The 12,315-nt window shown below is 39.6% G+C and overlaps 1 protein-coding gene and 1 long non-coding RNA gene across 10 annotated transcripts in view; one reads left to right on the top strand and one right to left on the bottom strand.

The window, feature by feature from the left end:
• FERMT2 (FERM domain containing kindlin 2) overlaps nucleotides 1-12,315 on the bottom strand; it is a 79,090-nt gene that overhangs the window by 1,326 nt on the left and 65,449 nt on the right. For 5 of the 9 annotated variants that reach the window (XM_044924957.2, XM_044924959.1, XM_006076300.3 and 2 more), the window contains 7 exons: nucleotides 11,341-11,465; nucleotides 5,115-5,221; nucleotides 4,627-4,848; nucleotides 2,651-2,674; nucleotides 2,098-2,118; nucleotides 1,378-1,502; nucleotides 914-1,055 (listed from right to left, as the gene is read on the bottom strand). In XM_044924957.2, coding sequence (XP_044780892.1) covers nucleotides 914-1,055; nucleotides 1,378-1,502; nucleotides 2,098-2,118; nucleotides 2,651-2,674; nucleotides 4,627-4,848; nucleotides 5,115-5,221; nucleotides 11,341-11,465 — 766 coding nt within the window. The remainder of the gene's footprint in view (nucleotides 1-913; nucleotides 1,056-1,377; nucleotides 1,503-2,097; nucleotides 2,119-2,650; nucleotides 2,675-4,626; nucleotides 4,849-5,114; nucleotides 5,222-11,340; nucleotides 11,466-12,315) is intronic. The other 4 variants (XM_044924958.1, XM_044924961.1, XM_044924960.1 and 1 more) reach the window with 2 other exon arrangements.
• Nucleotides 1-12,315, top strand: part of LOC112587820 — a 45,968-nt gene that overhangs the window by 7,199 nt on the left and 26,454 nt on the right. The window lies entirely within an intron of this gene.

The raw sequence follows: 12,315 nt of genomic DNA, 5'->3' as shown, positions 1-12,315 counted from the left end.
GCTGGGTCCAAGTGAGGCCACTATACTTAAGGTCTGTCCTGATCACAAAATACTCACTGGTCCTCAAAATTTTTTTTTTTTAATCCTAAACTAATATTGCCTTCAAGTCCAAAAGCGTAAGTAGTTTACTAGCCCCTCCCCTCCTCCTTTTTAATTTTCTTGTTCTGAAAAGGAAGGCTGAATGCAAGGGGCTTAGGTCATTAAGTTCCCAAAAGGTCTCTGGTGATTCAATTAATGAGTGTCTCCCTTCAAGTCCTGGGAGAAAACCTATTTCCTGTGTTTAGCTATTTAACCTTTAGGTTTCATGTTTGAATATTTCAGAAATACAAGATTCTATGAAGTAACTGAAATCAGTACAACAAATCCAAAGACCCTAAAACAAAGGACTTATTAGGGAAATATTCTGTTTAAGTGAGAGTCATGTACTCCAAGGCGAGGGGTAGCATGATGTGCCAGGCTTTAGAGCCCCAAGTATCCCAGTTTGAATCCTAATTCTCAGTGTGTGGTCATGGACAACGATGGCCTTCATTTGTACCATGGGGATAATCCATCTACCTTGCAGGGCTGGGGTAACGTTTAGAAATAGGGTACAGATGTAAAGCATCTAGTATCATGCTTGGCACAAAGTAGGCATTCACTAAAGAGTAGCTGCTATTTGTGAGTGGAAAGGGTTTATTCATTATAGAAAGACAACCTTAAAGATTAGCCAATATTGTAACATATTATGCTCTTATAAGTATTTGGGCTACTTATAAAATAGGCAAATAGGAAATGAACAACCAAGCATGTTTCATACTTTAAGAGGAAATGGCACAAAGAATCTTAAACATTTATAGGGCCTTTTCTTCTTAATTAATTCAGTTTTAGCAGATCGACTGTGTGTGTGTGTTCAAGAAGCATGGTTACAGCTTACCATTTTTATTTCCCAGTTTACATTCCACTGTTTCATGTTACTGAAACGCCAGGTTTTAATTGCATCTCCCGTGCTAGCGTCCATCCTAATCAGTCTATTGTATGCAATTCCAATAAGTTCTTCTTTTTTGCCCCCTTGGAACCTATAGAATTAAAAACATAAATACATGTTTTAAAACAGGGGTGGTAGGGGGACATGTTGGTCTGTTTTTCTTGAAGATATGTACTTTTTAACTCTTAAAGTGCTATTCTTGCCTGAGTAAAAAGAGAAATGAAATCACTTTAAATTTTTGATGAAAAAATTATAAGCATAGAAAATACATTCCAACATTCGTTAAATTTTACTGTGTAATAGGTTAATGGGTCTCAGTAGGTAGCTTTAAATGTTTAATTTCTAATTACATGAAGTCGATTAAGAAGGCACAGACTGAGGTTTACACACCAGTGCTTAGTAGAACCACTGACCTTGCAATAAAGTGTGTGATGCCGAATTCTGGTAATGATTGCCAAGCTTGAATAAATCTCATCTTGGCTTCAATTAAACTCATCTGAGCTACATTCTGATGGGCCTCCAAGATTCTTGCTGTTATCTAAACATGAGTAAACATCATATTTACTATCAGATATTATTCTTTCATGGTAGAATCAAGACAAAAAAAGATTAAAACACTGAATTATGTGTCCCATGCCCCAAAATTATGTATTGCGAGAGATGAAATTAGAAAATATCTGAAGCTACATTTGGGAATTTTAGTAAACTAATGACTTTCCAAACTAAACTTCAATACATAGTTTTTCTTAATTTTAGTTCCATATGTCAAGAAAGAATAAGTACTACTAGTACTTATTCTAGTAGGTATATATAATTGTTGAGACTTATTCAAGTACATACACATATGATAGCACAAGTTCTAATCCTCATATACATGATGGGTTTTAAGTTCAGTACCAAGATATCTGATCAGAATGAGTGCCTGCCATACAGGTTTCTAGCACTAGAAATCACTGCAATGATTTTAAAATTTTTCTAAAGGAGTAATTAGAAAGGTTAGTTTTTAAATTTACTCACTTTGGGGTGCCTATTTGCTCAAAGAGTAGAGGGAAATTAATTCATGAGGGGAGTTTGTAGCTAGGGCTGTAAATATTTTTAATTCTTTCTTTTTTTTTTAAATATGGAGAACTTACCAAATCTCTTATATAGCCTGGCTGTAGATGGCAATGCGAGGAAAAGAAAAAGGAAGCAGAAAGAAAAAAAAGGCAATCAGAAAAAATGGCAATGAAGCAAAGAAAAAGTTGCGGTAACCTGCAAACCAAAATTCCAGCCAAAAACCATGCAAAAAAATGACTTTAGGTGGAAACCAAGCAAAGTAAATGCAAGCATGAAAATGAAAATGAGAAAGCAGCGATTACTTTTCATTTAGAATACTGAGAAACACTCCACATTATTTTAGATTGTTAAGTGTTACTAAAGTTAAGGGTAGAAATTTGTAGGGAGAAAATTTAAAACGCAAATAACCTTTTCCCCTTCATGTACCAGTTCTTACTGATTAGGGTAAAGCTAATTATTTTAGTAGCAAGATAAAAAAAATTAATATTCAAAAGCCTTTAATCTTGTCTTATATTGAGTCAAATAATATGATCCATGCACAGCTTTTCAGAAAATAGTTGAAGGCATTAAATAAGTGCAGTGACCATACTGTTTCTTTATTTACAGAAGAAAAGCAAACCCCTCAATTACCATCTTTTTTTTGCATCCTTTTTCCTGGAAGGGAAAATAAAAATATGCCATACACTACACTAGGAGTGGAGGCTACAAATGTATCAGTTCATTTCAATTTGGATCAACATGAATAAAACGAAGAATAATCGTTTCCTCTAAAATGTAAAAATCCAGTTTGGGAGTCATAGTTATGTAAAAAATATCCATAGCAAGTTTAATAGATAGTCTTGGGGAATTAAAATAGATTGTAACAAAGGCTATATGCGCCTGAAGACTTTATGCCCTGGTAGGGCTGAATGACCCCATGGCCTGCACAGTTTAGACCTACCTGACTCCTAAGTGCTACTGGATTACATAGTTTAAAAAATTCAATTACTGAGCCACTAAGTCCAACAAACAGTACAGTACATGACACACAATAGCAACTAAACTCTGCTTATCAGCACTTACTAGGTGTCAGGGCAATACTTGACTCAACCTCCTGGTTAGGGAAAGGAGAATTCAAAATGAATGTGCATTTGATAAGATGACAATGTGGAAGACAAGGCTAGAAAGCTCCTTAACCTCAGACCACACACATACTACTATCCTGTCAGTTAAGGACAGCCACACATTCTTTGTCCTCAAGAGAATCTTCAGTTGACTTGTAGTCAAGAACTCACCAAAAGAAAATTTATCTTTTTACAGCTAAACCTATCATTTTAAAGGCTTCTGGGAAAACAATTAAGTACCTGTCTGACAGCTAAACTAACATTTGGCAATCTTCACAATTATAGTTTAAGATCTTTTATTCCTAATACCTGATGGTGAAATGGTAAAACTGCTAAGATTTGAAACTATTCATTGACTTTGAAGGCAAATGAATCTACTTTTAGAAACAAGTCTCTTCATAAATAACTTTAAAATGAATTAACCTAAGAATTAAAAAATGACATTAGTACTCGATTCACTTTCCCTTGTTAACTTACAATCTACATTCCACTCAGCTCCAAGGGCATTTCCTCCATTCCTCACTACTCCCACATCATATGACTATGGGATAAACAATTTCCATGTAGCTTACACAACTTCTGCAACTTAAAAGACAAATACTTGGTGATTAAAACTTTTGAACATTTCCAGCTAAGGGATTTCAGACCCATATGATATAAACACTGTATTTAAAGTTAAGAATTAACAAGTGTTCTGGGTATATCACTGGGCCTTTCCCGTAACGTTTTAAAATTATTCCTTAACAAAGATAAAAATGAAGTATTTATTTCAAAGTTCTTCTTCACCCCCTTCCTAAATTGGAGCCTTTTCCCTTTTAAGGCATGATGCTGGGTATCAAGTCGAGAATATTGGGGGCTATCCCAAGTGAAACTCCCCTGGCAAAGAACCTTTTGTGTTGGACCGAAGAACCATTTTCCTAAATCGCAATCCTTTTACGGTAGTCATTTCCAGAAAAGGAATTCTAAATAGAGGGAACAAAAGCAGTGAATTTCAATGAAAATTCACCAAATGTTGTCACATGCAAATCTGGCTTAGGTTTTCACTGTTAATGTTAAGAAAAGGCAATGTTAAACGTGGACTATAAACCATGTAAAGTTTATTTCCAAAGCTGGAAAGGTCCATTTCGACGGCAAGAAGAGTCATCAGAGATTTGGCTGGGAAATGCTGGCTGTGCTCTGTATCAGACTTACTTTATTTAAGGAATAAAATGGCATGAACTGTGGAACACAAAGCAGTAAGACCATATTCAATTCCCTGAAAAGAATATCCTGTTAGCAGAGTGATTTCCTCAGGTGGCTCAGAATAAATATGCTCCCAACTACTCTACCTCATTATCCATCCTATTAAAATAATAAGACTTTTCTTAAATGACCAATTTAAACTGACTGAAAGCTATTTTTTCCTTATATTTTAACCACTTGATACAAAATTAAGACTACCAATTAAGACTAAAAAGTTGTGTTTAAGAGGGGAAACTAAAGTATATGTAGAAAACCGTTTACCTGCTTGTTCTTGTACTTTTTTAGATAGCGAGGAGATACCAGACATTCAGGATTTATATCAGTTGTGATCTGCTCTGGTATTAACTGAGGATCTGGATTTAAATGCTGCATCTTCAGAAAGGAAAGAATATTTTGAACTTCTAAGTTGTAAGAACTGTCTGCCATGGTCTTGCCTTTGGAGGCCAATCTGCAGGCTGCCATCCAGTGTGCATACTGTTTTTCCTGTGAAAAGAAATACCGAGGTTTGGAATCCATCACATGATAAATCCTTTGAGTATAAAACATAAGAATGAATGGTCAACTCACTAAGGAAGCAAAGAAAACCTAGGTTTACTTTTTTTTTTTGGCTGCACTGTGCATGTGGAATCTTAGTTCCCTGACCAGGGGATTGAACCCATGACCCGTGCATTGGGAGCGCAGAGTCTTAACCACTGGACCCACCAGGGACATCCCCCAAATTGAGGTTTATTTTTAATCAGAAAACTTACATTGTCACAACGAAGCCAGATTTCATTCATGCCCTCTGCAACCGGAATGAGGAGTTTAATGTTAAATTTTTGGCCTGAAATATTCACATCTGGGGTAACTTCACACCCTGTATTTAAAAAAAAATAGATTAAAATGGTTAAATTTAGACTTAAGAAACCCCAAGCCAATACAGGCAGTTCCCATTTTATGGCATCTTAACATGCTGATATTGCTATCATGGAATCTACAAATCAGGGAATTCTTTATGTTCAGTAATTTCGTTGGGGGTGGAGCGAAGACTCAACTCAGACCTAATATACAAGAGATATAACTGCACAGTTTGTGGCCCTCACAATCACAAAACTTGATTGAGAAGAGAAGGAAAGAGTTCTATTAAAAGGATATTATACAAAGAAAACTTGCACTCCATTCCCACAAGTTTCACACATTATTATTTTAATATCATTCAGTTCTTTGAATCTTAAGTTTTCAGGGTTTTTTTGCTAAGTTTCTAAATGTACAGGGATTTAAAAATATCTTTCCATAGTAAAATTCTAAAGTGTGTTCTGGTCAGAATAAATGACTTTATGATGCCTTTTAAGAAAGGCACATGTGTGGGGAACCAGCCAGTGTGAGCTAGAGTCCTCTATGAGGGCCCCCTCAGGGCCCCACTGTTTCCTCACTCAGCTGCTCTGGCCTCCTATTGCCAGTGCAAGGAAGACTAATGGCACAGACTGCAGGGGGCAGGGAGCACAGGCTCTCCTGATTTGCACAAAATTTTAGGAGTCCATCTGACACAGAAGGTAATATAAACTTACATACATGGGAAGTCAGTATGAAAATAAAGGCATGCAGGATTTCACTTTACTGGGAAGTTTTCAGGAATACGTACATTTATGGACCGTACAAAATCCCCGTAATGAACTCTGTTAACCATTAGTTTATGGCTTTATAGGAGAGAAAACAGATTTACTGAATGTATACCCAGATAGATAATGGGGCAATCAATGGTCAGCCTAAATTAGTAACCAGAATAAAATAGTGAAGAAGAGCTCTGTAAACAGACAGATTGGGGTTCCAGACCTTTCTTGACCACTTAATAAGCATATCATATTTACTTATGCCCAAATTCCCTGACCTTAAGCTCTATCTCACAGCGATGCTGTAAGGATCAGTAAGATAACAATTATGCCAAAGCTTCCTAAACAGTATTCCAATTGTTAGTACTTAGTTCATGTCACCCTCAATGCGTGTTAAGACCATCATGCAGACTCTGGGGAAGAATGCAAACTTGTTAGCAGGGCCTGCTGTTGCCTTTGTCCCTGAACTGAAGCAACTTCTCCTGACAAAGAAAGTACAAGCAACAAGATAATAAGCTTCTATGTATCTGAACAAATGTTTAAACTGTCATTTTTTCCCTCATCAAATAAATGTTTTAAATAGCAAATGAAAGAAACAAAACATTTTAGATAAAGGAGAGATCCTCTCCTCTCCAGAATTAACTTCAATCATGAATTTGATGAACTTTCCCTCCCTCTTTCTTTTTAGAATATTTACTTCACATAAATAGCCACCACATGTAACTCCTACACAATCAATTACAAACTCTCAGGAAGTTGTGTGGCAATGTGTTTAACCTGCAAAGTTAAAACAAAGAGATGTATCTTTCTTCAATCCTAAATCCCCTCAAAATCTTTGGGAGACCCAATCCTGTGACCCCACAACTCTCTCCCCATTGGCTCCATGTTTCCACCTTTTCTCTGCAGTCCAGCCTGGACCCTGCTTTACTAGCTGTCACCTCCAACTCTCCAGACTCACCATCTTTCCATTATACACACTTTGCAAACCCTTAATCCTGGCTCAACTCAACCACCTACCTCTTACTTGCCTATGCTCTGGATGCTGAGCACTCTAAGATGGGGGGTGGAGGGGTGGGGAAAACATCACAAAACTGAGCAGGTAAGTTTCACTAGAAACATGTAGATTCCCAACGTCAATCTGCCCCTGAACACTTGGAACCCTTCTGTGTTGACATCCTTAACAGTGTTTATTTCACATCTTCTCAGGCCTCCTATGCTACTCTTAGAGAACAACCTCACCTGTTATTTTTCCAAGAACATGAAAGCCATCAGAAATGAGGTCCCCCAACTTCCTGCCACCAAAGCAGACAAACCTGGCCACCCTCACTTCCACACAGAGGAAAAGGTATCTCTCCATCCGAGCAGGCAGAGTTTCCTACCATCTGTCAGGTAGCTTGTTCCATCACAGAGATCCTGTCCTCCCACCTCTCTGCCTTTCTACATGACAGTTCCATCAGCATTTAACTTCCTTGAGTCTCCCATCTTAAACCATAAAACACCTCTCCATTTTAGGCCTCTCTCTTCTATTACTGCCCTCTTTCCTCCTTGCCTGTCACAGATGAGGTTCATCAAAAAGCTATCTTTGTTTCCCATCTCAGTGACTGTACTTTGGCTCTCATGCATAAAAGCCCACTGAAATCTGCTGAATCTGTTCTTAGTAGAGGCCACGAACCACCTCCATGTGGCTAAATCATATGGAAGCTTAATCTTACTTTTTTAAAGCATTTGATGCTATTGACTGCTCTGTCCTTTTAACCTCTATCACACCTCATTTCCATGGTCTTCCTAGATAGTTGTTTGTTGTTGTTTATCTCCCTTGCAAGTTCCACCTCCTCTAATCTGCCCTGTCCCTTAAACACTGGTATCCTGCAGGGTTCTGCTCTCAGCCTTTTCATATTACAGACAACTACTACAAAGGCTGCATCTACTATGAATACTCACTGCTGCCACATCAGTATCTGCAGCATGGATCCTACCCATGCTCCAAACAGATACACCACCGGCACCTCAAATTTAAAATAACCCAATTAAATTTAGCTCATCTTCCTCCCCAAACTCTGCTCTTATATAGTCTCAATCTCAATATTACCCTATCCACCCAACTGTACAAGCCAGGATCAAGTCACTTCCCCAGCTCTCCCAGCTCAATCATCCAGTCTGTTGACTGAACGTCCTGAGAATCTAACAAAGTTGTGCCCTTTTCCCACCCATGCTGATAAGCGTAACCTGGATCAGTATCACTACTCTAAAATTACTCTTCTACATTACAGCCAATGTAAGGATGATGAATCTTATCGTATTCACAATCCTTCAGTGTCACTTCATTGCTGCCAGTTTAGAAAACAATCTCCTTAACAACTTTATCCTCTAGCTCCTGTTGTCACCTTTCTTCTTAGAAGGAATGGATTCAGCAGCTATTAGGGAAGGATTCATCCTCTCTGTTTCAACTCCATACTCCAGAAGCATACCCCCTCACCCACCCACCGCGTGACTGCTGATGATTTTCCCCACACAATTTTGCACATCAGTCTCTTTTACCAATTCTCCTCCTTCCTCTCATGGATTGTAATTTTCTTTTTGGGATCTTAACTCCAATGTTATTTCCCCTATTAAGCTTCCCCTAATTCTCTCCAAAATCACTGAAGATTGATACAGCATCCTTACCTCTTTGTTCCTTTGACCTACTGCTTACTTTTGTAAGTACTACTATTGCCCAAATTGTAGTTGTTTATTTCCTGACATTCTCTGACATCCTAGGGATGTGACTATAATCTGTTCTCGCTCATGACTTTAGTACCTGGTACAGTGGGTGGCATGGGTGACCAGTCAGCATCTGCTGACCTGCATTTTTTAGAACTGTGCACTTTAGATATCTTAGGGGTCTTAGAGAGCATCCAGTCCAACACTCTCATTACTCAGAGGAAGGTATTAAGGTCCTCCTGACAGTTATTTTTCCAAAATCACAGGGCTTGTTTTGTGGCAGAGCAGAACCTAGGCCATTTGATTCTTAGGCTAGTGTTACCCTCACCAGTGTGATGTGCTAGAAAAGTACTCCTTTGGAAAGACGTGGGAGAAGTGGGATTAGGACATTTTGTAAACTGTTCTCCATCCAGGACTTAACTTCTCAGTCATACAGAGAGAAGAATAGGGATGTAACAGGGACAGAGAAGATAGGGTCCAGAAGACAGATTAAGCCTCTAAATCGAGAGTGGATAATCGGAGTGGATCCTGGGCAGCTTGGAAGGGAAGCAAGAGGACAGCTGCAATGTATTCTCAGAGTAACAAATAACGGTAAAGATCCAAAAGTTAAAACTCCTGACCTAGGGAGAAAGGCAGTAAGTCTAACTATAAGTTTTAGGAAAATTATAGAATTTCAACACATGGGTATAGCAATCTTCTACCCCAGAGCAGAGGTTTTCCTATTTATTAAAATGTGGTGGTTGTATAGTTGCTAAGTTGTGTCCGACTCTTGAGATCCCGTGAAGTGTAGACTGGCAGGCTCCTCTGTCCATGGGATTCCCCAGGCAAGAATACTGGAGTGGGTTGCCATTTCCTTTTCCAGGGGATCTTCCCAACCCAGGAAATCAAACCCAAATCTCCTCACTGCAGGTAGATGATTTACCAACTGAGCTATGAGGGAAGCCTTATTAAAATGTATGTAACTATAAATGGGCTTTACAGGTGGCACTAGTGGTAAAGAACCCGCCTGCCAATATAGGAGATATAAGAGATGTGGGTTTAATCCCTGGGTAGGGAAGATCCCCTGGAGGAGGGCAGGGCAACCCACTCTAGTATTCGTGCCTGGAGAAGCCCATGGACAGAGGAGCCTGGCGGGCTACACTCCATAGGGTTGCAAAGAATTGGACACAACTTAGCACACACACGTAACTATAAAGCAATAGTTCACAGATGACTACTAGGCAGAATAGAGATAGGGTAGAGATTTGGACATTTTGCTGAAATATACTAAAAATATTCTAATACACAATGTACTAAAAAAAATGAAGAATACAGATCTACAGATGTAACTCCAGAGCCCGGAAACACTTAAATCCTTTCCTAATTGCCTTTCCAACCCCTTAACTCAGTTGGGAATTCATCTGACTACAATGCAAGAATGCATCTGATTGGAATCTCAGTCTCACTGGAAATGAGTCTGGAAAATGTACTTTAGTCTTCCAGCCTCTGCTATGAGGGAAGGCCAGTAAAAAGAGTGTGAACAGTGAGAAGCCAATGTGTACTGCATCCTTCAGCACACATGCTGGGGACCAAGGGTGTGGTGAGTGCTGTGTGAACCTGTAGGAGAACAGTTCTCAGGGGTATGGGTTCCTAGAGGAAGTGGTGTCTAAACTAGAAGTGAGCTGGCAGCTTTAAGTAACATCACTGCAAGCGAGAGGCTCATGGGCAATCTGCAAGCACGGCTGAAGGCTGTGTAGAGAGAATCAGAGCAAGGGGCAGCAGGACATCCTCCAGCTGCAGAAGAAGCAGACCAGCCAGGAGAGGAAATGCTCCTCCCCCTGAACCAATGCATCCAACAGGTTTTTGAAAGAGGTGAAGAAGCAGCGTGAAAAACAAACAGAAGTCACTAAAACTCAAATGAAGCTGTAACTCCACAGACCTGAATGGGGGAAAAAAAGACTAAAACCAGCAGCTCTGAGCCCTCGGCCAGACTCAGTCCAGGCCACAGGAGTGTGGGAACAGGTGCAGCAACGTGTGCTCAAATACTAGCCCCTGTTCTGAGACAGCTGTAGATCTACAGAGGCAAGAGGAAACCAACAAGATTTAGGCCGTCAGCTAGGAGGGAGCCTCAGAGGGCTCCTGGGGCTGCCCCGGGAGCTAGGATGACAGCACTGTTGAAGACAACAAAATTGTGCAGGCGAAAGGTGCTGGGAAAGGGGAAGAACTCAGTTAAAACCCTGCGGTGGCTAACCCACTGGTGAGTCAGAAAGCCAAGAGACTGGGGACTTGAGCTGAATCAGCTGGTTACCTGTTAAGGTGAGGAAGAGGAGCAGGATGTTGATGATGAAGGGAGACAGCAGCGAAAACTGGGAGAGGACTATAGCAGAGATGAGAATGAGGCAGAATCTGAAACAGATATGCGGGCGGCTCCCACAGAATGAGAAAACCTACATGTCCTCATGCTGAAGAACAGAAAAGGGACGCCACAGATTTACTTGGGATAAAAGTAGAAACACACCCTTCATGTGAGGCCTGCACAGAGATTAGAACAAAATATTCACGGGAAACTGAATACTGAACTTAAAAAAAGTACCTAAAGGAGCAAAACAAACCGCTAAAAGCTTTACCCCCCAGCAAAAGGAAGTTTAGTGAATATTAGCTAATAGATATTCTACCATCAATACGGTCATTCCAAGGCTTTCCTTACCTCTTAGGTTCATCTGATGAGCTGGTGTGCCACTGGATTCTTCTTTGCTCTTATAACAAGAAATAGATGTATCTTTAAAGGTACACCAATACTGCTTATAACCTTTTAGAGTCAGCTTTTTTGGCCTATGTGTCAAACAGAATTAGAAGGGGAAAAAAAAAAACCACTTTTGAAATAACTTTATCAATGTTATATTTTAGCAGCAAAATCTCACAATGTTAAAAGTCTGAGGCCAAGTTTTATATATGCTGAGTTCAGTTCCCTTTCGTCTAGTGTGTGATATTCAGTTGTTGCTGTTATTGGATTTTCCTCTTCTTCTCAATCTGCTCAGGAGATATTACAGTGAATGGGCAGAGGAAGACCCTAAGGATAACATTCCCGTGTTTCTGTCAGTTGTAGCTGTCCCGATCACTAGCAGGTCACATGGAAAGGACAGGAAAGTAAAAGTGAAGGAAATGTCAATAACTGGAAGGTTCCTGGGTCCTGCAGGTTCATGGTGTCCGCAGGGCTGCCTCGAGAGCCTCTCTAAACAGGCAAGTTTGCCTGGCAAGTCTCAAGTGCACGAAGTGCTTATCTCTAGGGATGTACTGCAGTGGTGACTTCCATTTCCCACTCCAATGCCAAACATGAAGCATGGGGAAGAGAGGATTAGGAAAAGTGTAGGTAGATGAAAAAGGTGGGTAAAAGGAAAACAAAGTGGAGGTAGGGAGCAGTATCTGAAATCAGGTCAGTAGCTTAGAAATGTTACTATGTGGAGCTGTTTTATGCTCAGCTACAATAAATGGTTTATTCCAGAGCTTATATTCCATATCACCTCCTTTTCTCTTTCTGCTTTATCTTGATTCTGTGGAGTACGACTAGACCAACCATTTAAAAATCTAGATAAGATACTCTGGAATCTTGTTGTAAAATATCCCATGAACAAATGAATAGAATCCAATAAATTCTGGGGCTCTGAACAAGGAAATAACCATT

Source organism: Bubalus bubalis, chromosome 11, assembly GCF_019923935.1.
Source record: "Bubalus bubalis isolate 160015118507 breed Murrah chromosome 11, NDDB_SH_1, whole genome shotgun sequence".
Taxonomy (NCBI): domain Eukaryota; kingdom Metazoa; phylum Chordata; class Mammalia; order Artiodactyla; family Bovidae; genus Bubalus; species Bubalus bubalis.
Note: the sequence above shows the minus strand (reverse complement) of the source record. Positions and strands in the feature narration are given on the sequence as shown.